Genomic DNA, 26,870 nt, shown 5'->3' with positions numbered 1-26,870 from the left:
AACAGGCACTGAAACACCGTCAGAGCAGTTCCGCACAACAACGCTAATTGCAGCTACTAATGTAAATTTTTCCGCTGAAATTGTAATCTCTTCATAGCATAAATGGATTGAGAATGCTGACTTCACCTAAATAAAGTACTTTGAAGGGGACAGAAGTTAATTCACACACCTACAGTATGCTTTATACAGAACAAAGATTATTGTAGAAGAGTGAAAAAGGTGGACACACTGGCCTTTGTCAAGACCCTGGGGAGGCTCTGGGTATCTGCTCAATGGTGGAGTGAAGGCCTGTGTGTGTGTGTGTGTGTGTGTGTGTGTGTGTGTGTGTGTGTGTGTGTGTGTGTGTGTGTGTGTGTGTGTGTGTGTGTGTGTGTGTGTGTGTGTGTGTGTGTGTGTGTGTGTGCGTGTGCGTGTGTGTGTGTGTGTGTATTCTTGCATCAGGAGTGCTGTTAAATGTGGACCAGTGGAGCTGCACTCTCCAGCTAATTGGCTCTTCTGTGTGTGGCAGCCAGCTGACCAGTACTCCCAGTAGATTTGGTCTCCTATTGTGCCCTGGGCTGTCAGCGCAAGCAGAGAGCCGTGTAATCTCATGTGGTCCTGCCAGTAGATTGTGTGTGCAGTGATTCCTATCGGTAACTCATGTATTCAAACAAGCTAATTCTCTCGCATGTATGACATTTTGTATTCCTTGTATGTGTGTTATTATTTTTTTTCCTTGGAAGAAGCTTATGTAACTTTTATATAAAAAAAAACCACATTACTCGTAAAGGCTGGAAATATCACCACGTTTTATGTACCAGGTATTTCCACACAGGTGGTCATTGGTCACCGGTGATATATCACTTGAACTAGACCAATGAAAATGTCACTGCAGAATGTGAATAATGGAGGTCAGACACAAACTCCGCTGTGTGTTCTTGTTAGCAGCCTGATCGTGTTGGGAAATACAGATGAATGGAAGTCAAGTCAGAGTATTTATACAGGTCATTGTTTTTTTGTATCTAAAGAGCCTCCTCTTTTTTCTGTAGTGTGCAGGCATATGTATTTACCATTACCTTACTACACTATATGCCAGTTTTCTATTGTGTGTAAAAGTGATCATTATATTCCCACAAAAAAAAATGCTGTTAAGTAGCATCTGCTCAAATGCACTAGGCCACAAGTAACTATGGTATTCACTGTCAATTTATCTCTCGATTATATATTTTTTATTCTATAAATGTCAGGATTGTCACACCAATACTCCAAACCCAAGGATATACAGATTCCAATTTAAAAAACAGCAAATCCTCTTATTAAAGGAGCTGGAACCAGCCAATGATCAAATATCTCTCGACAATTCAACCTCTGGGGACAACGCTTAGTAGTTTTGGGTTTTCCAGGTTGACCAGTGGATATCCAGTAACCTGGCTCTCGCCAGATGAATTTTGTTTCGCCTTGCTTCACTCATCCATCTGGGATCGCTCCATAGCAAAGTGATTTCAGGAGGCTGGGCCTTATCAAAAATCCTTGCATATGATTGGATAAACCACTTGTCCGTCATCTTTATTGACGTGCTACAACCAAACACATTGAAACCAAAACTTGACGCTGATGAGAGCGACGGGCGAAAACATAGTTTCCACCAACAAAATCCTTCAGAGCCGTTCTCGGGTGTTTAAAGAAGAAATATTCGCTAGATTGAACAAGACACATGAAATGTCAGCATCGATGCTGACGCCTGCTTCCTCGATGCGAGGCGCCATTGTTGGCTGAATCACAAACAGTCTCTTCTCCACTATGTCACATCTATAAAATCCAGCATGACGGTCCTGATTGGCCTGACCATTTTTTGCGGACCCCGAAATCCCTCTGCAATGGAGCAATCCCAGATGGTTGAGTGGAGCTAGGCGGAGTCAAGACGGACCGCGGAACGAAAGTCATGTGACGATAGTCAGGTTACATATCCAGGCCGAGACTTCTTCTTCTGAGTGGCGGACGTTTTTTATGGTCCAATTAGCAGCTTGCCATGAATGACAAGAGTTTAGAGACAAACAAAAAAGCTAATGAAGAGCTAAATTGTCATCACACAATAACCCGTACATTCCTATGCAGAATCTATTCATAGAGGTTTGTCTATGAAGGTACAGGTTCAGCTTAGCCTACAGGACTCATCTTCCATGGCTACAACCAGCACTTGAGTTTTAAACAGCTTACGTCTTTCATTCTCTCCCACTTAGAGACGCTCGCCCCTCTCTGTTTGTCTCCCGGCAGGCGTTCATGGAGGATGTCAAGTCTCGAGGGCCGTTCATCTACTCAGTCTTGGAGTCTGCCCAGGCCTTTCTGGCTCAGCATCCCTTCCAGGAGCCAGAAGAGACCCTGACTGATGGAAAAGGTCTGCTCCCTTCATACTCTGTGCCAACTACTGTGCCAGCCAAAATATCATACTCACAACCTCCCTCAGTTAAGCCCTGGAGTTCATTTGGTAGGACCCATGCAGGTGAAATCTTCCATTAATAGTTATAAGCAGTGATCTGTTCTCTGGTGTCACACTGGGTTTAAAAAAAAGTGTCCGGGTCGGGACCAATTAGCTCCAGCTCACCACTTCTACAGTAACGTCTGCTCAGATCAATAATACAGAAAGCTCCACTATTTCTCCAGGACTGTATGCTCACCTGGGAAATACTGTTTCAGTCTACCTTACTGTGTTCTCCTTGTGTGTCCAACTTGTCCCCCCCCCCTTCTTTTATCTCTTTCCTTTCATGGAGTTGTTGTACCATCCATCTCCAATCATTGCTCTTCTCTTTGTCTGACCTCTAACCCCTGCTCTCCTCTCCACTCCATTATTTCTCCATTTGTTCTATTTTTTTACTTCCTCCTTTGCACCTTTATGCGTATACACCTGCTTTGCCCCTTCTATCCTCTTCCACCCTCTGCAGAGGTGTCCCCACGCCGGCGAATCTTAAATGTGAGTCGCTCTGTGTGGAAGCAGGCAAACGTGACCAGTGACCTGTGGGAGAAGTTGACGGCACGCTGTGTGGACCGCCATAGGTCAGACACTTTTTTTTTTTTTCACATGGTGTGTATCCTGTGCAGATTTAATGTGGTTTCTGCAGTAGTGGAAAGTACATTTATTTAACTTTAATATATTCCGTCAGATGCTAATTTATCTTCAGGGAATTAAATTGTATTTTTTTTACACCAGATTTCATATGAAATAAAAACAAATGATGAGCACAGATAAGACATTACATCGTTAAAAATTCAAACCAGCGATTCCCACTGTGTTTTTGGTTTGTAGTTGGAGCCCCTTGCCACATTTCAGATGTCTGACTTGTTAGCATTTCCATCAAAGATACATTTCACCTTTGAACTTGTTTGAATAACTGCTCTAAGCCCACAGACTTAAAGGACTGGGATTCCACAAAAACAGCAGAAATTAGAGAAAAGTCCCCTGTCCCCAACAGTAGCATAACCCCCCCCCCCCCTTTTTTTTCTTCTTTCATCCCTCATTAATCATCTCATGACCCCTTTGGAGGGGCCAAAACCTTACATTGAAAACAACTGTACTAAACTACAGAAGTGTTTATAAAGTAATAAAGCCTTCTCCACTCAGCCAGCTACAGCAGTACATGCTAATGTCAAATGTTATAGCAGTCACAGGAGCCATTGTTTCCACAGAACAATGGCTCCTGTACTTTTATTTTTGTACGATATGTTACTAACTTAGTTTAATGGAGTAATTTTACATTATTGTATTTCAAGTACAGGAATATTTCTTAAGGTGTTGGCATATGGAAACAAGTTCTTGAGAGTAATTATTATATAGGGCTGGGAGATAATTCGATATGACCATATATCATCTTTCAATGGGATTGTATAGTGAGTACGTATGTCGTATATCGAGATATTGTGATAATCAATGAAGTCCATTAACTCACATTTTTCCGCAGATCTGATGTGAAAAATTTGTACTTTATATTTTGCATAGAAGATCTTCCAGTCCTTTTATAATGCACGTTTTTTTAATCAAGGTCAGTATTAGAAAGAGACTTCTCTGTTCAGAATAGCAGCATTTTCTCGTCCTCTGAAAGCCTTTGAATTCCAGTTTTGGTGATTATTTCTGAAATAAATTAATAATATAACATCATAATGTAGGCCATCAGGGAGTTAAGTAAATTCTAAAAACCTCACACTCATGAAGCTTTTGCCTGAAACCAAAACAATCATTGCTTGTTTGAATATAAATGTTATGAGGTGAAAAATGTGTCTCTTAGAAAAGAACGAAGAGAGTGGCATCCAAATTTATGTGATGAAAAAAGTAATGTATAAACTAATCATAAAAACATGATATTAAAAAGTAAGTTTTCACTTTACAGCAGAAAAATATGCTTGTAACTTTTTGAGCTATAAAGTTAAGTGTTATTTCTCTCGGTGACTGTGGGTGCTGATTCATAGCAGGGCTGTGCTGCAATATGTTACACATAATACAATTACCACAACCTGATTACAAAATGTGGCAAATACGATCCATTAGAGGAACAATTAGGGAAACACATTCATCAAGTTTTAAATTCAGCATCACTAGAATATCAAAACATGTTTTCAAAGAAAAGGCATTTAGCTTATGAAATGGTGGTGTAGAATCATTTGCTCGCAGCACTGCTGAAATGACAGTCTGAAGATTGGAATAAATTATGCGTTTGACTGCATGCTCTATGGATTTTGATAGATTTTTTTTTTTTTTGCTCGCATTTGCTCCAAATTTTAATGGTGCATAAACTATAATGAATTGTGTGTTTAACAAAACCCCCAGACACATGGAGCGGACATTAGAGCGTCTACTCCAGATCCAGGCAGCGATGGAGGAGCTGGCAGTGGCCCTGGAGCAGGCGGAGGGGGTGAGAGACGCCTGGGAGCCCGTCGGAGACCTCTTCATCGACTCTCTGCAGGACCACATAGACGCCACCAAGGTAGACACAGAAAACCTGGCGACATTACATCTCTTTCCTTCTCCTTATCTCTCTCATGCACACACACATTATCATGAACCAGATATAAATGGCTTTTACCTGCGGAGTAACTTAATTGCCTCTTTGAGATTATCGCCTCTGACTGACTGACTAATCCTGAAAAAACACGCATCGTGACACTTTGACAAATCGTAAACAAGCATCAAAGCGGTGACAGTCATTTTTTTTTTATCACAGAAACACAGCAGTGATGTGTTACTCATGAATAATTGAGAGATGTTTATCTGCGTTGCTTTAAAATGTTTGTTTTGGTCGCCTGTGCACACATCCCTGTCGGAGTAGCTGCGATCTGACAGATGATGACAAGGACATGGCACTTCAAACTGACACAGGGTTGAAATCCCCCAGTTGGATGGATATTGTTAAGCAAATGGCAGGTCATTGGTTCAGTCATTATGGAGTGCCGAGGTGCCGCTGCTGCCTGTAATTGTGTGGTACTATTCATTAGAAGTGAGGGCACAATAATCATGTCTGTTTGGACTCCTGTCACAGCCAGCACATGTTCAGCTCAGTCTTTAGGGCAGGCTTGTCATGTGGCCTCAACTGTACTCCCTCAGCCACTTACATTTATGCAAAAGCACTCACACTTGCATACACACGTACAGGGATATTTTCAATATGGGGTCAACCATTCGGTCTATAAAATGTCCAAAAACCTCTTTAAATATCTTTTTTTTTTAGTCTACAACCAAAATATAAGAGTTTATTATCGCATAAAACTGAACTTAAATGCAGAAAACCCTCTTATGAGATGATGGAAGCACCCTAAAATGTTTTTGCTTTTGCTATAATTTTATTTTTATTATCATGAGAAATGGACACAAATTCATTTCCTCTTGATTGACTTATTAAGTGTTTCAGCTCTACACTCTACACCGGGGTCTCCAACCGTTTTTCATCTGAGAGCTAATTTGACAAAATGAAAGTGGCTGAGAGCTGAGAGCTACACATGTTTAATATTATTAGAAACATTTATTAACTTAACAGATTTCCACGCAAAACCATCTGAATCTCAATCTTTTGTGTTAACATTTACAAATGTATATACATAGATACAAATATTGATATCCTACATTCACATTTAGTCAAAATATGTTAAATTCAGTAGGATGTGGAATGTTATTATTTACCAGTTTACCTGTCTTTATTTTCTGTCTGTCAACATCTTGCTGCATCACATCACTTCCTTTTATTGTCTTTAGTTCACAAGCAGTCAGTCTTTCCCACAGTTAGTGAAACGACTGTCACTGCGTGGAGTCAACAAGAGCAGTGTACGCTGGAGTGTACAGTGTCCACATAGGTTCCACTCTTATGCTTATCGGTCAGTCTTGTATTGAGCTTAGATTTCATCACATTTAAAGCTGCTTCACAGAGGTATGCAGACCCAAACAAAGCAAACATTTTCAGAGCTGCTTGGTGAAGGTTTCTTACAGTTTTGTGACTCTACTGCTGTAGGTTCCAGAAATGTTGTGAATGCTGAGGAGACTCTAGCTGCATGTCATACTGAAGGTTTATAATCTCCATTGCCATCTCCACAGGATTGACACGGAACAGTCCATCTTTCCTGAAATCTCACCTACGTCCACCCGTCGAGAAGGGGTTGGCCTACAAATGTCACACAGAGGTCAAGTTTCTCAAAGTCACTGAATCGTCTGCAAATTCTCAATACTTGTACATTCACAACGTTGGCTGCCTCTGCATGGCTTTCCAACGTCTTTGAGACAGAGAGGTGCCGAGACCTTTTGTTATCCACTCGCTGAATGTACAATGGACAGTTGTGCGTTGAGCGCCTCAACAGCACTAATCATATCACATAAGTATCCATTCAGCATGGGACAGCAGGGTGGTATCCTCCACCCCTGCTTCCATGAAAGCCCTGATTTCACTCAGCAAGGAAAGAAAGTGCTGCAGTATCTCCCCCCTGTTGAGATGCCTGATTTCAAAGTGGATAAGGAGATCCCCATAGCCAGCAGAACATTCATCCAGAAACAGCTTGAAGCTTCTGTGTTGCTACTGGTGTCATGACATAAACAGATCCCACAACGTTTGCCCATTTAGCCAGTTAAAAAATGATACAACGATAGTTCAGGATCCGCTATGCAGTGGACAATAAATCTTGAGTGACATTCCTTCATAGCCGGGCGGCGCTCCATCAGTTATTACAGACATAAGCTGTTCAAACTGTAAACAGGTTGTGGTTTTCAGTGGAAGTTAGGTCAAATACTCTTCTTTTGTGAAACAGTCATCAAACGAAATCCAAAGGAAAACGAGCAGCCGGGCTGTATCGCTGGAGTGAATTGACTCATCACACAGGATCGAAAACCATTTGCACCTGTCAGTGTCCAGCTGTAGCTGCTGCACTGCATCTGTAGACAACCTGTTATTGTCACAGTACTAGCAACAAGTTGTACATCTGCAATAGCAGGCATTATTCTCTATTACTTCTATGGTGCTTGAATAATGTTTTAGCCTCTGCTGTCATCACCTCTTTTCCAATAAGGTTGTCAGTGAAGGGCTTCTCGTGTTTTGTTAGAAAGATTACCCTTAAGACAAACCTCTGTTGCTGCACTGGCCTTCTTTAACCAGAGACTGTTGTCTTTCTACCGTAGTTTTCAGCTCCTTTACCTTCTCTGTTGCTAGACGGCTACTAACCAGAAAGTCCTGTAAAAAATGCTGTGGACTGTGAACTGTCGCTCGACGTCACATGTTTTCCCGAACTACTGGTAGCTCACAAGTCATGTGTTGGAGACCGTCTGCTCTACACAGTGTGCAAACACTTGCTCCGAGACTCCTATCATAATACTGATCCATTTGTTTTTTTTACATTTCTGCTTGTCATTATCCTTCTCACATTGTCCCTGCTGCTCTCTAAACTCCGTCAGCATATTTGCAGCTATCAGAGATTAATGTCCTTCCATTAAAGGAGCTATTTTGGTGATTTTCACATCTACACAGTGTCGAGGTTCGACAGGGTTACAAATTGCTCAAGCTGCGGTAGATCATCCATCACGATAATACGTGAAACCTTAATTTGATTTCAGCCACATTTGTGTTTGAACATTATTTCAAACTGAATGTTTGTTTTACATCCTGACAGTGAAAATTTACTTCATTTCAGGAAGAAATGCTGAAATGTGTGCAGATCTGTGCCAGGAGTGTCTGGGGCGGGGGTTGTGTGTGGGGAACAGGGAGTGCAAGGCAGGCTGTGTGTCCAGTGTGACAGTAGGGGAAGGAAGGGAAGACAATATATGTATGTTACATTATCAAGGTGTACACAGGGTATAGGGAGACAAACCATGTCCATATAAACCAGATGGTATTATTGCTTTGCTTGCTTTGCTTGCAATTGTTTTACCTTGGCGTACACATCTGGATAGGAAGGATTCAGTGATGTAAAATATCAATTTCAAACTGTAAATGCCACCAAAAGAATCCACCGACAGTAACGTCACCACCATGTACGTTGTCTGGGAAACAAGAATCCTTCAGTTGTTGATAATTGTGGTGACGTTGCAGTGAGAAGTCCGCAGTCAATGTCAGAAAAAAAGCTGTCAATAAAGTCGAGACTCACTGCAGCCACCAGAGATCCTCGAGCATGCAGCCATAAATGTGCACAAAACTAATTATTAGGCTGATGGGTTCAGCAAGATTATCTGCTTTTTCACACATACTCGACCAAAAGCATGATCCCCTCCAGGCTTACGCGTGGTGGAGATAAAAAAACATGTGACTTCAGGTGGTCCCGAGGCTGAGTTTGCTGGATTCATGCCATACAGCTTCCTAGTTATGAATGCCTTAAAGTACTTTTTACTCCCAATCTTTTATGAACATATTTATGTCTCATCTGATTCAGATGAGACATAAATCACATCTAGATTTTGAGTGTCTTTATTAGGCATGTGTCCAGATGTTATCATGCTAATTTTTACACAGCAAATAAATAAAGATGTCTAAGTTACCTGGTCATTGTTCACATACAGTCTTAAATATATACTATGAACAGAGGCTGGTGCTTTAACAATACCATTGTACTTCATTTTCACTTTGATTTAAGGTAAAATATGGTATAACAGAGCTGACAACAATAACCAATCCAGTTAAATCGATTTCTATAATAGGTGGAGTTTGTCCAGACTGCATGTTTGGCTGTGTCTGATATTTTTCTACATTTAATATGTTTTGTATTTAAGCCGTTTTCTCTTTTCCATCCTCCTCTCTCTACCCTTTCATACTCCCGCAGTTATTTAAGGAGGAGCTGACCCAAGTGAAAGAGGGTATGAAACACATCAATGATCTAGCCCACCAGCTGGCTATTTCCGATGTCCATTTGTCGATGGAGAACGCCCGCACCCTGGAGCATCTCAACAGCAGATGGAAAGTGCTTCAGGTAGAGTTCACTGTTGTGGTTTGTGTTGTCTGTTTGACATTGTCAGCAGCAGCTTTTCCAGCAGTCAAATTCAAGGGAGACATCAGAGAGTGATTCCAAGTATAATGTTTGTCCTGATGCAAGTTATGGGATGATCACACCCCAGGCCTCCCACTGTTTTACACTCTGTCTTTTATATCTCTATGAGCTTGTGAAGGATAACAGCGTGGTTTTAGGGAATGCATAAAGGGATATGTGTGAGTGATGACAAATTATGATCGGATAATGTGCTCAACCCAACAGATGAAAGCCAGTTGCTCACAAGGGTCAAATAAAACCACTGAACTAAGTGGTTCGTATGCAAGTGAAATACCAGCAATTGTCCAGTTAGGCAAGTAGCCCCAATCTGAACATTACAGGCAACATGCTTTGGCGATGGTGACCTAGAGGTGTTCTTCCAGGAACCTTTGTTGCATGTTGTTTTTCTTCTCTTTCTCCTCATTTCCTGTCCTCTCCCTTCTATCAGTTACCTATTGCTCCCTAACAACAAATCCTGTATATTTCACTTTTTCAATGCATAAGGTACAGTTTTAAAGTGACAGTCCTTAAGATTTCAGTCCTGGTTGATTTGGCAACACCCTATTTACAGGTGGTAACAGCAAATGTGGTTTAATAAAGATCCCAGCAGCAGAACAAAACTATTGTTGTTTTCATAAGGAAGTCAGAATATAATTGTCCTTTTTCCATCATTTTGCAAGCAACTGAGATCCGATTTTATGCTGCCCATTGCGTGAGTCTGCGAAAGTAATAGTAGTTGGTTAGCTCTTCATCTAACAGCTCAATGTGGCTGCTCTTTTTACCATTACTCCCTGCAATATGTCAAACTGACCTGCTGTTGAAAACGGTTGTGGTTTTGTAGACTATTTTTGAAGAATGATAGCAGTCAGTCGGGGTTTCGCCAACTGGTCTAGTCATGGAACGTTTATGCTAGCTACCAGTGGAAACTCGTGTTCAGGGCGGTAGTGTACCGGTGTTCCCTGTGTCCTATGTTCCCCGGTCTGTTATTTTTTCCAAAATGAATGCCGAATTCCACGGCAAATAGGACTATGTAGTCCCTAGCCCTACCCCCTAACCCTAATAAAATACTGAATTCAATCAGTGAAGGCATAGGCTTATAAGACCGGGGAACATAGGACCCGGGGAATATAGGGATGATCACTTTAGGGCGGCCGGAGCGACGATAGAAATACGGTCACTGAGATATCTGTTTCATCAACCGGCCGGACTCTGTTGATGCATTGTCCTTCTTTTGTTTCCTGATAATCCCAATTGAGGCACTTCATGAGACATGATATGCCTCAGCAGCTGAGTGTACAATGGCTGGCTAACCTTCCCTAACCTGGCTGACTGATTTATTTTACTTAACCATGGGAAGAAGTCAACAGTGTTTTGTTTGTATTGATTCATTGATTTTATTTCCCATCAGCTATTTATTTCCATTCTTGTCAGTAAACCAACTCCTGGTCATGTTGTTTAACCGGTGAGAGTGAAATAAGAAAGGAAAATGAATGGAAATGATCATATACCAAGCATGGTTTGCAAAATGGTCATTTGTTACATTAAATACAGTAAAAGGATTTGTAGAAAAACTGCTTATGCTGCTGAGACTAAGAATACATACTCAAAATATCCAAATGTTTATTTATATCTATTTCTATCCACATCAAATTCCAAACTTAACACACCAGTATGAATCTGCTTTGACGCTGTTTTTTTCAGCAGCACTTCATTGCCTCTACAAAGGAGGGTTTGGTTTGTTTGTCAGCAGGATTACAAAAAAAACACTGGCCCATTTTTATGAAACTTAGTGTAAAGGTGTAGCATGGACCGAAGAAACCCTCATTAAATGTATTAAAACTGATCCATCACAGGATGAATACACAGAGTATTTCTTCACTTTTGTTAACAATGCAAAATAGGGCATTTGGCCTCAGAGGACAACTCCTTCTTGTTCTTTTTTGTGATAAATTTAGGATATGCATTGCACATACAGAATATGCATTAATATAACAAGTAACAAAAACCTTAAAAAGTAAAAATGACTTAAATGAAGATGATTAACTGCCTTTTCCGGTTCCTGTAATGATCCTTAAAGAAATTTCAGTCAAAAGCAACTGGACTTAATAGACCGGACCAGTCCCAGCCTGGTCAGATGCGTACATGAACTGATGAAGCCTCTTGGATGAGAGGTGAAACGTCTTCCTAGACAAATAACCAAGTCCAGTTGCTTTTGACTGAAATTGCTTTGGGGATAACAACGACCTGGACAAATGAGAACATTCACAGGCGTCCTGTGGCATTTTTATGCATCATGAATCGGAAGTTAAAACTCTACGGCAGAATAAAATTAATCAAGATTTGAACACATGCACTTACATTGAGTGGGCAGTTATTCAAAGAATTCAAGGCGTGTACTCTTGAAGTGTTTTAAAATTTCAAGGATAAAGTGCCTTGGATTCATTGAACTGGACTTGCCCTTCCCTTGATGCTTAGCTGAATGTATGGATGCATTATCCAGTGACTTACCGTCAGTCCCCACTGTGCAAGTTCCAAACTGATCCTGCTTTCTCCATCAGCTACCTCAGTAGTGCTCCTGCAAGCACAACAGCATCAGAACACCCCGTTCCCATTAGATAACCTTCATGGCACCTTTTCTACAGCCTGCTATCCGTGGCCTTGTCATTATGCTTTAATTGACACTTCTCCTGTCTGTCTCTTTGTCGTCTCTGAACATGATGATTTTAATGTCCATTCAAGAATTCTTAGAAACTAATTTCCAATATCCACTCTGCACACTCTGCTCCTTGGCTCTTTACAGCTCTTTCATGTTTCCTCTGTGGCCCTGAAACAGCCCACAGTCAACCAGTTCATGAGGAGAACAGAGCAGGGCCTTTTTTTATATGCCAGCGTTTTCTCTGCTCTCAGTGAAGCAATCGAATATGATTGCTTCAACTTAAGCCTTTGTCGTCCAAGTGAAATATATTGGACTGTTTCCAGCAACAAATCACAACGAGTCACATGCCGGTGCTTTTTGAATACTTTACATCTTGGCTCAGGTTGGAATATTTTATGCAGCAGTTAGTTTTTCGATGGAAGGCAATATTGGTTTGTCAGTTGGCCAGTTCCCCACTTTGGTCCTGAAATACTGAAATATATCAACAATTATTGGATGGATTAGCATGACGTTGGTTATTCTCTGACTTTTTGACTTAGCACCATCATCCGGTCACAATTCCAATGAGTCCAACACTTTGGTTTTTGACACCTGGAAAAGTATTGACACTCCCATTAGCCTCAGCTGTAATTGTTTTAGTGCTAATTAGAAAGTGTTAACATGCAAACAAGCCAAACTATTTTATTAAAGGCAAACATTATACCTGCTGAATATTAGCATGTTAGCATCGTCCCTGAGACATTAATATAGCCCGACTACCATGGTTTCTAGAGTGTATGGTGTTCACAATAGAAAACTTACAGAGTAAACTTTACCCAAACCAGACATGCATATTTAATACGGTTGATTTTTGATGCACTCTATTGTACCACAATGCAATTCACAAAGGAAATGGAGGAGCAGCTGACAGCTGAAAAAAAGAAAAAACGTGGGTGGTAGAGAAGCAGCTCCAAAAAAATCTTGGATAACAGAAGCATTAGACATTTTAAATTCTCTCTGAAGTTTAATTGGCAGCAGCTTTCCAAAATTGCGGTTTGATTGACATCTGATCATCATACCCTGTTAGTAAGGTATGTTGATAAGTCTGTATACGAACTTAACTAACAGATTTGAGACTCAGCTTGTGTCTTGTTAAAAGGCTCTTTGGTTTAAGGTTTTCATATTTATTTCCAGCTGATCCATTTTAGGACACTTGTTTGACCAAGAGATCAAGTTCAAGAGCTCTCTGTTCGTACTTGTGTGGTACTTGAGATCCTATAGATGCAGCTAAAAAGACTGATATGCAATCTTTCTTCAAATGTGTGGGATGGAAATGAGCTCGCATACAAATCTGAACATCTGTCAGTCTTATTTTTGTAAGCATCACAAGCAAATCTTCCTTCTGTTCCAATTAGAACATCCGAAAGTTTTTCTCTCTCGAGTCACAATGCACTGTGAAGTTTAAACGACCGTTAAAAGCATTCGGACGGGCATTACATTGACACACTTTCTGAAGTCTAATGTATGAAGGAGACATCCTCGTCTCATGTATTTTAGGAAAGGATTGTTGTGAGTGAGCTATATAGAAATAACTTAAATCGGCACTCTTTCTTTCAAACTGATGTTCCTATGTGTTAGAGGTAAAATAAGTCTTCATGAAAAAGTTATTTTACAGCACAATTTCTGCTAAATCTTTTAAGCACTGTGTGCTACAGGTAGTATCTCCTCTGGTCTCTGATTCAGCAAGTAAGCCTTAAATCCCCCCCTGATGATCAACACTGTTAAAAAGGCTTTTAGTATCTATAGTCACCAGCAGATCACCAGATCTTGGATTGTTCTGAGAGTTTCTGATATCAGTAGAACCTAAGTGACATATGGTGAGACAGGTGTTGCAAATGGTTTTTAGATTTTAAAAAAAAAAAGTGTCTTTGAGATGCCTTGTTCACACCCCGGATAATCTGCTATTTCTACTCCAACATAATAATTGATTTCAATGCAGTGAGATGCACTGACCTGCTATCTTTCACAGTAAATGCAAGCACAATGAAGCAACCTTTTTTGTTTGTCTCCTTCTGGTTCCCTTTCTCTCTTAATTAAAATGACACATGCTCAATCCCGCCAACATCCTGTGCCCTGTAGATTTTGGCTGCTCTGACACCAGTGAAAAATGTATTTCCAAATCTGATTTGCTAATATTTGTCGATCATGGATAATTCAGTCATTTGTCTTCCTTATGGCAGCCCAAATTGCCTGTACAACAAATAGATTGTACAACACAGCACAGTTGGCAGTAACATCTCCACGGCACATTGACAATGCTCTATATTAGTCCCAAACAATTTAAATCACGCTCCAAATTATATTGTTTTGTTTTCTGGTGAGGGAGCATGATGTGCGTACGCTGAGAAATGCCAACTTAATGTATTTGACTTTACACATTACGACTCATTGCCTGTGCTACTCTTTGAAGTCTCAGTTTCTCCTTTCTCTTCCTCTCTCTATCTGTCTGCCTACCTCACCGCGAGTGGATTTACCTCCCATTGTTTGAGGGTGCGTTTCAAACATCTAGCTGACAATGATTCATGTGCCAAATCCAATACATTTCAAATAAACCAGGATTAGGCAGACTAAATCCCATTTGGTGGGAAACATACACTTACTGATGTGAAATGCTTTCACAAAGGCAAACTCAATTTTGTCAACTCAGTCTCTGTGGTTAATGACGCAACACATGTGAGGCTCTGCAACCCCCCTCACATTTCATCATCTTTTCCTCTTTTCCACACTGACATTGCAAACCAGGAACCGTCGTCCTCATTTTCAACAAAATACATTATTTGGTAATCTCTGTTTTTTATTTCCTACCTGCCGCTCTTCAAAGGCTTTCAAAGTCCTTCAAGAGGGACAGCGGGGGGGAAAAAGACATCATTTCTATTCCATAGTTAACTAATGGAGGAGAAACAGGTGGTATGTGTGTGTGCAATTCTTTCTTTAGGGGATTTGTGGTGGAGAGGATTGAACAGCATGTTTCTCTTTGATTTAATTGTGTGTGTGTGTGTGTGTGTGTGTGTGTGTGTGTGTGTGTGTGTGTGTGTGTGTGTGTGTGTGTGTGTGTGTGTGTGTGTGTGTGTGTGTGTGTGTGTGTGTGTGTGTGTGTGTGTGTGTGTGTGTGTGTGTGTGTGTGTGTGTGTGTGTGTGTGTGTGTGTGTGTGCGTGCGTGCGTGCTTCCTCAGGCTTCCATAGAAGAGCGGCTGAAGCAGCTCCAGGATGCACATAGAGACTTTGGCCCCGGATCGCAGCACTTCCTTTCCAGTAAGAGTCCTCTTCTGCTACTTGAAGTTGGTACCTCATGTCGCACCAATCTGTACCATACAGTGCCAACGTAATATCTCAGAGAGTGTGGGAATAAATAGGTTTGGTGTATTACAGTTTTGTCATAAGAAGGCTATAAAACACTGCCCGTGTGTTCGCATGGGTGTGTTTGTGTGTGTATTTGGGTTAGAGGTGGAGCTGGCAGGCTTTGTTTGTCTGTTTCAATCAGTTCCAGCACACTGTTGTGATAAAAATCCCCAGCGATGCTCATCAGTTCCGTGAGAGATACATATTTGTGAATTCTGTCTCTTCTTTTACCCGCTGCTCTTCAAAGGCTACAGAGAGGTAGCAGGAGGGCTGCAAAATGTGATTTACTTTACCTTATTTAAACTGATGTGTGTTACAGGGCTCTCTGTGTGAGTGCATTTGCAGTGGTGTGGGCTTGTGTGTCTCCAATGTCCCCACCAAACCTCATCCAGTTTTACTGCTGTCACGCTGGCTCAGATATGCCACACTGGGGCTTATGTAGCACTACCCCACTGCCAGCTCAGCCCACTGCACCCTGCAGGAACGTCTGGGTCTGCATCTGTGTGTGTGTGTGTGTGTGTGTGTGTGTGTGTGTGTGTGTGTGTGTGTGTGTGTGTGTGTGTGTGTGTGTGTGTGTGTGTGTGTGTGTGTGTGTGTGTGTGTGTGTGTGTGTGTGTGTGTGTGTGTGTGTGTGTGTGTGTGTGTGGTCGTGTGTGGTCGTGTGTGGTCGTGGTCGTGTGTGTGTGTGGTCGTGTGTGGTCGTGTGTGTTTTATGCACCAACATGCCTTTATTTCAGGATAGTGTTTGATATTGCACATATGGTATAATGCGTATGGTGCTCTGGTGGAACGTAACTTAAGTGCAATATAAGGAGCTTATACTTTACTTAAGTATTTGTTTTTGACCTCATATCGAAAAAGGCATGTCTAGTTGGGGTCATATTTCAGTCTGTGAGGACTCCTGAAACGGTTTCATTTAAATAAAGAGCAAAAACTCAACAATATGTCCCCTTAAAAAGTAAAGAATAGAGAAAAATCAAAATAAATAAACATGCATGTCCCAGAACTTTTCTTCTTTACTAACTCAATTAATCATCAATGGATTAATCAATTAATCAATCCCGAGATTCACCCTTTAGAGGGCCCAACCCCTAGGTTGGGAACAGCTGGACTAAACTACCGAACTGTATATACAGTATAGTAGTTAAAACTGTCTTCATTTGGCAACAACATACAAGTCTGCATTGTGCGGTGTGTGGAGTTGCGTGTATGCCTCTGTATCAGTGTTTTGTCGTTGTATATTGTCTGCCTCTTGATTCTTTCGTGCAGACTGTCCTGTTTGATCCTCAGCTGGACCCCCTGTGGTTCAGTTTGGAAGCTGGTTTAAACGCTACAGTCAACCCGTCTCACCGAGTCCCCCGCCTCCCATATTGTATTAGGCCATGCCAAACAAGCCAACACTCTGTGGAAACCCCCGCAACAATAGACATGTATCTTTGGCTTTACTCTGCCTGTTATACCCCTGAGTAGTTCTGTTAAGAAGGTCTGAATGAACATGCTGTGCACAATGACTTTTCATGCGTGACATGCCAATTCTGAAATTGATTTGGTTTCTGTGTGTTTGCACAGGTTCAGTCCAGATACCGTGGGAGCGGGCCATCTCCCCAAACAAAGTGCCCTACTACATCAAGTAAGTCTGATGTCACGTTCAGTTTCTGCATTGAGGCAATGTATGTAATTCAGCTGGATTCAGGCGGTGGTATTTTGATAGTGTGTCTGTGGAGCACATTTTTCTTCACTAAAGTTAAAGGGATAGCTTGGCTATTTTGAAGCGGGGTTGTATGAGGCTCTTATCGGTAGTCTGTGTGCTAGCTACAGAAGATGACGGTTAGCACGGCATCAGTTCAGAGAAGCAGGGAGGAGTGATGACATGGGAGCTAAGCGATGTACAGCTGTGGATGGGCGGCAGCAGATCAAAGTATTTTGGTCACCTGAAAAAAGGCACACCTAAAAAAATCTGTTTCAGTTTAAATGCAGGCTATATTTAGGATATTCTTGCAACTTTAGCTTCCATTATATTTAATTTATTTATGTATAAGGACAATGCACATAAATCAACATGTAAATGTGCCAGTTTTAGCGATATATAATGCTCAAAATTAGGCTAGCATTGATTCATGCATGAAGGTGATTCATCAGCAGTTCACTTTAACGGTTTAATATTGAGAATGAGCAGAACATCGCCATCTAGGGTCTCAAGATCGTAGTTGCAACAGCAAAAAATAATTACACCAGTTGCCTACAGGAGACTAGAGTCTGTTTGAGCCTGTTTGAATCCATCTCCTCCGGCAAATCACACAATAAGTATTGCAGAGGAGTTTGACTGACAGTTACCGTTAGCTGTCACAGCTAAGTAAACATGAAAGTTAGCTTGCCGATCAAAGGGAAACGTAGCAATTTTGGCGTGCGTTTTAATGACGTTGAACTCCTTTATCTCAGTCCATGGAGTGAATGCTTGGTTTATATTGTCTCTCGTTTTTGCCCGTCTTCCGTCACTCAGCTGCTGGGCAAAATAAGCAGCTGCAGGATTGGCAAACTCCATTTCACCCAGTGCCAGCCTACAGTGGCAACAGACAACCCTGGCAACCCGCAATGTCGGCTGCCATTGGCTGCTACAATGTAAACAGAAGATGACGGAAAGTCGTTGTCAAACCCGTCAAAAAAAAAAATTCAAATACATAATTCAGACTAAATATATATATTTTCTAATGGAAAAGCAATAATTTCATTCTGTACCCCTCAAAACGCCCTTAAATATAGAATAATATAATATAGAATATAATATGGCTTTTAATAAAGATTACACATATTCAACCTTTAATATTAAAAATTAAAGGTTTTGTCCACTGCCAAAATTGCTGGTGAATGATAACATTTTTGGATTTACCCAAAAATCTAAGCCAATTGACTTTAAAGAGCAACCACAGCCAGAGGCATCATACATTTGCCAGCAAACCACAGAGGATACTACATCACTGCTTTAGTTTGCCGTATTGTATCATACTGTGTGATGTTCGGTCTGGATAGGCTGAGCTCCCTCGAAAGCCATTAAGTTGTTCATAAAGGGATCCTCTTGTCTCCACAGTGAGCGGTATTTCATATTCACTGATATAATCACTCATTTTTTATTTTCTTGTATTTGTTTATTCCATAAACCTTTCTGAGCCAAACAGCTGATCTGCAGGTTTAAAATGACCTGGGAACACTCAGCTGTAACTCAACATACACTAACAATCCATCATAGAAGAGATTTAACCTAACATTATGTGGATCAAATGCAGGCCAGATTTAGACAGGCCACATTTTCAAATATCTTTCTATTGCCCAAACGTTTGTACAGAGGTATCATTAGAAAGCAGATACATTATTAGCCAAATCATCAGAGGGGGAATCTCTTGAGCTATTGTGTGCTTAAGCACTCATCTGTTTAGCTATTTACCTCATCAATATCCTTTCACCTTTAGAGTGCTGACGGTTTTATCAATGAACTGTGAATGTGTGTGTGGGCGTGTGTTTATGCCTAGAGGTGGTATCTCTGTGTGTGCAGGTTTGTAACTGTGCAAGTGTTCCTCTTCAGACTATGAGTATTCATTTTCTTAATGTCACAGAACCTTGTGGGTCTTGTTAAAGTTTTCTAGTCAATTCTTCATGGGCTTTATTACTGTACCAGTGGGGGTGGGAGTAGTATCTGAGCAGCACTATCTGAGAATGTTGCCCATAAAAGGGCCCGTGAGTCCTGCAGACGTCCTGCTTTGGGGTTTCTCATTTATTTTTGCTGCGTTCGTACTTTTTTATTGGATGGATTTTTTTTTTCTGCATGTGCCCATAGAGCTACAGTAGTAAGAAGGTGCTGTCACTGTATGTTTTTGATGTTTGTGTATGAGCTTGGATTCCATGAAGTGTCCCTGCATGAAACCTTTTAAGTTACTGGCATTGTATCGCTAGCGGCAGCGCCACAGTGGTATGTAACTTTGTTGCCTGAACCTGAATCATGTTTGACGTTTGTCTGCACTTTTCAGGCTTGAAATCTTTTGTGAACAATTCCTGCCCTCTCATTTTTCTCTTTCTCTCACCTATACCCTCTGATCTCTTTTCTTTTACCGTCTGCCTCTCCTACCTATCCATGCTTACATCAGCTCATTGGTACTCCCTTTTTTTGCTTTGATCTTTTTCGGCTGGAAAATGTGCACCTCCATCTTTGCCTGCTTCACCAATGTTTCCTCCTTTTGTTTCATCTTTTTGTCTTCCCCCAGCCATCAGGCCCAGACAACTTGCTGGGACCATCCAAAGATGACAGAACTGTACCAAGCACTGGGTGAGTAAGGAGACAATTAAAGCACTCTCTGAGTTATGCTCACTCGCCCAGAACCCCCACTGGGCTACAGCAGCAGCAGCAGCATGGCACCACTGGGCCCCTTCTTTGAAGGCCCTGTCACATAGCTCATTAAGGGCCCTGTATTTTCAAACACCTTAGGGACTACATCTCTACTGTCATTAACCTATGAGGCCCAGTTTGCCAGGACTGTGATTGCTTTTTACTTAGCCTTTAATTAATTGTGATTAAACAACGACATGGGTTTTACTTTTAATCTGATCGGACACCAAGAGCTTTTAAGGGAGATAGGCACTCTGTCGCATACACATGCTCAGCTAGACACAGGCATGTGCACGTACACATGTAATGCCACTAATGATTTCTGCAGTAGAGTAGTAACCACGATACTAACTACCATACGAACCAGAGATAGTGATATCTATAATTCCTCCATGGCAGGGTGGAGTGGTGCAGAATGCGTTTGTTTTGCCTCATGTTTTCATTAACTCTAATCTCTCTCTGTGTCTCTCTCTACCTTCATTAGCGGATCTGAACAACATCAAGTTCTCAGCATACAGAACGGCCATGAAGCTGCGGCGAGTTCAGAAGGCTCTAAGATGTACGTACACGTTATTCATCGATGGTATTTCCTGCCTGCAATGCTCGGATGGCTGGTTAACTGATGTACTGTTATCCTGCACCATCAGTAATCCACTATGACAAGCTCGCCTCGGGAATGAGATGTAACGATTAGCTGTGGCGCTTTTCTTTATTCAGTTGTCGAAGGAAAAACTGCTCCTCTCTACAGTACTTGGAAATACTCTCTCCATTATTATGAGCTTAAAACTACCGAAATCAAAAGTATTGATAAACTCAAGAGCCACTAGAAACCACTCAACCACCAGATTATCATCATGGCCTGGATTGTTGGTCTGCTGGGTACAGTAATTTGAGTTTTTAATTGGTCCATTTGACTTACAAAAGAGAAGGCAATTCATTTTTTCCCCAGCATGGTTGAGTGTGTGCTACTTCAGGGTCACAGCACTTGTTGCTACGCGCGGCACACACTCTCATTCTCTTCCCATTTTTATAAATGAAACTGATTCCTCCAAGTCTTCTCTTCATGTTGTTTCTTTATGCCTCACATTGTTCTCGTTTTTGTTTTTCTCTACCTCAAACCTGGCCTTTCGTTCTCCCATTTAGTGCTCTTACAACACCCTAATCTCGTCCATTTTCCGTCACCTGCAGTGCTCTAACTCCCGCTGACTCCAGTTGAGCCCATATTGGCCGCTGCAAGTGGCCAATTTTACACTTTTCCTTCCTCTTGTTCAACCCATTTCCTTCTCTGCCTCTTGCAACCTTCCTCTCTCTCCTCCATGTCCCGAGTTGCTGTAATAAAAACTAAGCTTGCTCACAACACTGTGAAAAACCTCTTTCAATGACTCTCCCTCTTTCTTTCTCTTGCTCGCTCTCTTATCTCACCCTACTAGTTGATATCGTTACAGAATTTAATTGCCAGGCTGCCTTGATAACAGAACTCTCTCTCTCTCTCTGCATACTTTGTGAATGATTGAGCAGTGCTGTATAAGAAATACATTTTTAGGTGATTCCCTCACAACCATGAGAATACTCCTGTTATCTTCACTCTCTGTTCTACCTCATTATCGTGCTATCCAATTATACCTGGCATCCACGGACACCCTTTTAGCTCCACTCCTAGGGATGGGCCATCAAATTAGTTTAGAAGAGCAAAATCAAATTTGTGTCACTGCTCTTGAAACATCTGGTCGGGCTTAAGTGGGCGAAAAGGGTGAATAAGCACTGTGCCATCGCCTGTGCACTCATTTGCTAAGGTGAGGATAATCATCCTGCTCTGTGACTGCCTGTGCTCGAAAGTGAATGTGCAGTCATGTATGTACGTATGAACGTCGGAGTTGCATATGTAGCTGTTTTCTCATACGGATAAGTTCCAGACATTGTTCCTTTTACTCTCAGGAGCAATGTCTACCCTTCTAAGACATATTCTCCCTTATTGGAAATACATGGTTTAGGCGAGGGGTGGCGCCCGGTTAGATCATGCAGAAGGCAGGACATGACACAGATCACACCGCCACAGCCGGTTCATAATTTGGTCATAAAGTCTCTTGCTGTTTCTTAAATTTACCCGACAATTTCACCTCTCAAACATTACCCACAGAAGTTCACAAATCTCGTCACCTTTTCAGTTAGACATTTTCAATGGTGTCTTCGCGTAAATCACCTTTTGTCTTCACCCTGGGATGTTTTTTTCCAGTTATTCATGTGCTACATGATAGAAACGTCATCAACACGCCCAGTTGCTTGTTGTGAAGTCTCACACATAGGCTCAGACATTATAATGACTGGCAGGGTAAAGTTTGTTTGGTGTTCCTTCCACCTGATCTGGACATTTGCGTTCTCACATACAGCTCCGCCAGCTGATGTCTAGTTCTCTCTAGTTCTAAGTTCAGTTTTGCGATGCATGTGTGAAAGGGGCTTTTCTGTGTGCTGTACATGCTTTGTAAACAATGATCAGAGTATTTTATTCCAAACCAAGTACATGTACAGTACTTAAATACAATTATTAGGTAATTAATTAGAGTATTTCCTTTTTATGATACTTTATACGTATACTCCACTACATTTCAGAGGCAAAGATTGTACTTTTTTCTCCACTACATTTATGTGATAACTTTTCCTGCACTTCTGTATTGTTACTTTGAACAAAACATTTAAATATTTGAATACTTCCTCTGTCACAATAAATGTATTTTCCAGGTATCTGTGTTCCTTGACTTGAATCCATATTTGTTTTTAGTGGATTTAGTGGCTCTGAGCAGCCTTTCGGAGGTGTTTCGTGAGCAGGACCTGCTGCAGGGGGAGCGTGTGTTGGATGTGGTGGAGATGATTCACGGCCTGACGGCTCTGTATGAACGGCTGGAGGAGGAGAGGTCCGTCTTGGTCAACATTCCTCTTTGTGTCGACATGTGTCTCAATTGGCTGCTAAACGTCTACGACAGGTGAGTGAGCAGGGGTGAGATGTTTCCAAGTAATTATTGAGACCTACTTGTGTTGAAAGCTGCATCGAGTAATTAAGTCAATGAAAAAAACGGCTTACGTGCAGGCTAATGAAATCAAACTGATGAGGCAAGGCACGTTTATTTATATAGCACATTTAAGCAAAAAAAGCAATCCAAAGTGCTTTACATAAAACATTAAAGAGCAATTAAAAACAATTAAAACCGTAATTAAAGAGAATAAGAAAATAAAAACAAGCTAAATTACAATACGACAAAAAAATTAACACTATAAAAAATGCAAGAATAACAGGTTACACTGCAGTGTTAAAAAATAATAATCAAGTGATTAAATACATTTTGTGTGATTTTGTATTATTTGATGCTGGGATATGAGCTCATCTAAGCTGCCATCCGAGATAATTACACTACTTACTGCTGACCAAGAGGTCTATTTAAATGTTATCTGGGCCAGATTCACACATCAGAGTCTTTTACAGGTTTACAGGTCTTTTATTCCTACAAACTCAAAGTCGCTGAGTGGCTGAGGTCAGTTCTGGTTTGCCTGTATGACGCGCTCACAAAAAGATTTGCTGAGATCCAAAAGTACGTTTAGAAATCTCATTTAATGAAAAAGATAAGCAAATTATTAATTCATTTAACCTTTATAACATGTACAAAATCATAATCAAAATAATCACAGCGATCAAACGAAACTGGCGGTCAACAAAAATTATGACTGCCTGCTCTCCTTCTCTCACACCGCACACAGTAACAGGACGAAAGAAGAATTTTGTTTCTGGTTCTGTTGCATCCTTTTTTTTATACTGTCCATTATGAGGCGACACTGTTATAGAGTGCAATGCTAAATCGGTGCAGCAGTCTTTTAAATGGAAAGCTAATCTTTGTTATGCAATGCTCCATAAAGTTTTGTTTTATTGCGACAGTTCAGAAAAGTTTAATGGAGTTCACCTGCACTGCATCAGTGTTGTACTCACTTTACATGTGACTGACATTGTAAATCAGGACTGTATTCTTCTTATTATCTATTCTCGTATTGTTTGATTTAATACTTAATGAGCATACAACTATCCAGTGTGGCTTTATTGCTAGAAATATGTGTGCCCTCCATGGCAGTGATACATGCATACAGTAGTACTGATTGATGGAGACTCGTGGATCTAGGTCTAGAAATGCTGCAGAGTGTAGAGTAATAATACTTTAGCACTGCAAAAGGGCACTTACATTACACCAGCTCATTTGAGTTGAGGGTACTATCAAACATAATGGAACTCATAGAGATTCTCACTGTGTCATCTTGTGTCAATATAAACAGTTTAAAGGCTATTTTTAACTATTCCTCACAGCCCCAGGACAGTCTGTCTGTAGATTGATGTACAGTAAGTGGTTCAACGGTTTGTAGTACAGACATCTATAAAGAGACACAGTGTCACTAAAGCTCCAATAACAATGTTCAGGCAGAGGGCCAATCATCCCTTCTGAGACACAGCAGAAACAAATCCTCTTTCACACCAACTTTAACCCCCTCTCTGCTCCTGATTGACTATTTTGTACCGTCTCCAAAGAGAAAATGCCAAGCAGGGCGGAGATACAGGAGTAATAGTCGGTAGCTCTTTAACTACTGGCTGCTAATAAGAGACAATCAGAGAGTTTACCTTCTGCATAAATTTCAGTAATTGCTTTTTGATTTCCAATAAACAGCGGTAGTGAATCTGAATGAGGTGTGTGTACGTGTGGGTTCTTTTTTTATTTTTGCGTTTGAATTACGGTACATCACAGCGTATGTGCGCCTGTGTTTATGTGTGTTTGGCCTCCAGAGGAGTGTCACACTTGCAAGGTGTGCGGGAGTGACATGTCCCCGGAGGAGCAGCACTGGGGTGCGTATTGAAGATGGCATGCGACACACAGCGGAAAATGTGTGTGAAAGATGCTGACAGCCAGTAGCCCCCATGTGCTCTCAAGCTCAACTCGACCGGGCTCTGAATGAAACAGCAAAACAGACAGTAATGGCCTCTTTATCACGTACAATGTTTCTCATATGTGATTCTAACGGCCTGGTCTGAGTAATGTTTCACTTCCTCGTGGATCTTCGATCTTTGTTTTTGAACACATTTATTTTCAAAGCAACAACCCAGTTCTGGAAATTTCACTCACTCTTTGATTCAATTTTATACTTCATTGATCTGATGTTCCCTGATGAATGTGATGTTGTTGATTTCTCACTTAACGATTCAGATGTTAATTCGATAAGCCTGTGGTGTCTGCCAATGCTGTTCAGCTCAGCAGTAAATTCTGCCAGGCTGCGTTGGCACCGGAGCTGTGAAATCTCAACACGAATGACGTTGGCGTGATTGGGTGTTTGTTCCAAGCAGAGAAAATGTGACCCCTTTAAGGCTCAGGTCAGGGCACAACAGGGTCTATCTCACTGGTCTTGCCTTTGGCCATTGATCCTTTTTTCTATTTATCCTCCGGACAGCACCCACACATCGTGGCCATGTGTAATAATTGTGTGCATGCATTTGTTACAGTAAGCAACACTTTGAGATTATTATTGCTCTTCTGGCTATAAACCCATGGACACAGCACTTTATCAAATCCCTGTAGTACTTTTAGTTGCTCTGGATGTGCTCTAATACAATTTCACACTGTTGCACTGACCTGTACTGAACTGCTTTGACCCACGTAATTCCTCCACAGCAGGGCTCAGCCATTGTTTGAATGTTTTACAACAACACAATACACTGTGATTTGAGATCATTCACCATTCTAAAAGTGTAACCTTCCAACTTTTTTTTCTTCTTCTCTTTCTTTCCATTAGTGCTCGTAATGGCAAAATGCGCGTTCTCAGCTTCAAGATGGGATTGGTGAGCTTGTGCAATGCAGATGTCCAAGACAAATACAAATGTGAGTATGATGCTCGCTCATGTGCCTAATGCGTCTTCTCAACTGCAAACAATGAGCCAACACAAAACGTCCCTGATTGCCAGTATCACATAGAGACATCCACTTAGCCTAATGGAGGAAATGAGTCTGCTGCTATAATGGAGAAAGCTTTCCTTACTTCTACAAAGTACACCAGGGGCTTTTAAAGGATTGCTTGCAAAAGACACCATTCATGCACACTCTTTCTCTACGGCTCACACTTCCTTTTTTCTTCACATTTCAACTAGCAAAGAGTCAAGGCGCAGCCTTCCCTCCTTTTTTGATTACTGTATATGATATACAGATATCTTTTACTGTCTTATTGTAACCCCAGTTTACAAGTTATCGAGTACTATAGGTGAAAAGGAAAAGCGAGCATTTGATAGCTGGAAATGAAACAGCTTGTAATTGATACAAGATCAGAAACAACACTGCCAGACCCTTGCCAGGATTATTCATGCCTGGCACGCCATCTGTAGTGATAACATATCTGCCTTCAATTGAATTGTCCCTGAGGGGAGTGAGCCCTCTATTCTGGGTTCAGGTAGGCATGTGGTGGCCTTAACGGTTTGTCATTTCACTGACTGATCCTGGTTTTGCCAACTGCAGACGGATCTGGAATAATATTTGCAAATAAATCTGAAGCATTAGTATCAAAACACTTTGAGATACAGATGGTGGGTGGTAATTATATCATCACCAGTCTCTGGCTTGAGATTCAAAATGGGAAAATTTGCTTGACTTTGTGGTACCAGTCAATTTGACGCTACAGCCTAAGTTAGGGGCCCTTGTATGCCTTTATTTAACATTAACTCCACAAAAGCACCATTTTGCTTTTTACTACAATTACTGTTTTCACACCTTATTTTGCTCTGCCTCTAATTCACTTAGGAGAAAAAACATTGCAGCTATTTGCTTTTCAGTCAATTCAATTTTCCACCAATATAGGTTTCTGAATATTTTTTAGGGAAGAAATAGTCCATAGACTTGCAGAGTTTGTTGTTTGTGAAATGTTTATACGTCTACTACACTGGAGATCAAAATTAGAGAAAAAATATTGAAATATTGTTATTTTTTGTTGTTCAGA

General features: G+C 41.1%; 1 protein-coding gene across 1 annotated transcript in view; it reads left to right on the top strand.

Annotated features, from left to right (window-relative positions):
• Positions 1-26,870, top strand: part of drp2 (dystrophin related protein 2) — a 65,822-nt gene that overhangs the window by 14,722 nt on the left and 24,230 nt on the right. Inside the window, exons 3-12 of the mRNA XM_083915589.1 lie at positions 2,254-2,374; positions 2,919-3,030; positions 4,796-4,952; positions 9,253-9,399; positions 15,325-15,403; positions 17,060-17,120; positions 19,744-19,805; positions 20,350-20,424; positions 22,642-22,843; positions 25,680-25,765. Coding sequence (XP_083771715.1) covers positions 2,254-2,374; positions 2,919-3,030; positions 4,796-4,952; positions 9,253-9,399; positions 15,325-15,403; positions 17,060-17,120; positions 19,744-19,805; positions 20,350-20,424; positions 22,642-22,843; positions 25,680-25,765 — 1,102 coding nt within the window. The remainder of the gene's footprint in view (positions 1-2,253; positions 2,375-2,918; positions 3,031-4,795; positions 4,953-9,252; positions 9,400-15,324; positions 15,404-17,059; positions 17,121-19,743; positions 19,806-20,349; positions 20,425-22,641; positions 22,844-25,679; positions 25,766-26,870) is intronic.

This window comes from Echiichthys vipera (genome assembly GCF_963691815.1).
Source record: "Echiichthys vipera genome assembly, chromosome: 6".
NCBI lineage: Eukaryota > Metazoa > Chordata > Actinopteri > Perciformes > Trachinidae > Echiichthys > Echiichthys vipera.
The sequence above is the reverse complement of the archived record's forward strand: the minus strand, read 5'-3'. Positions and strand labels throughout refer to the sequence as shown.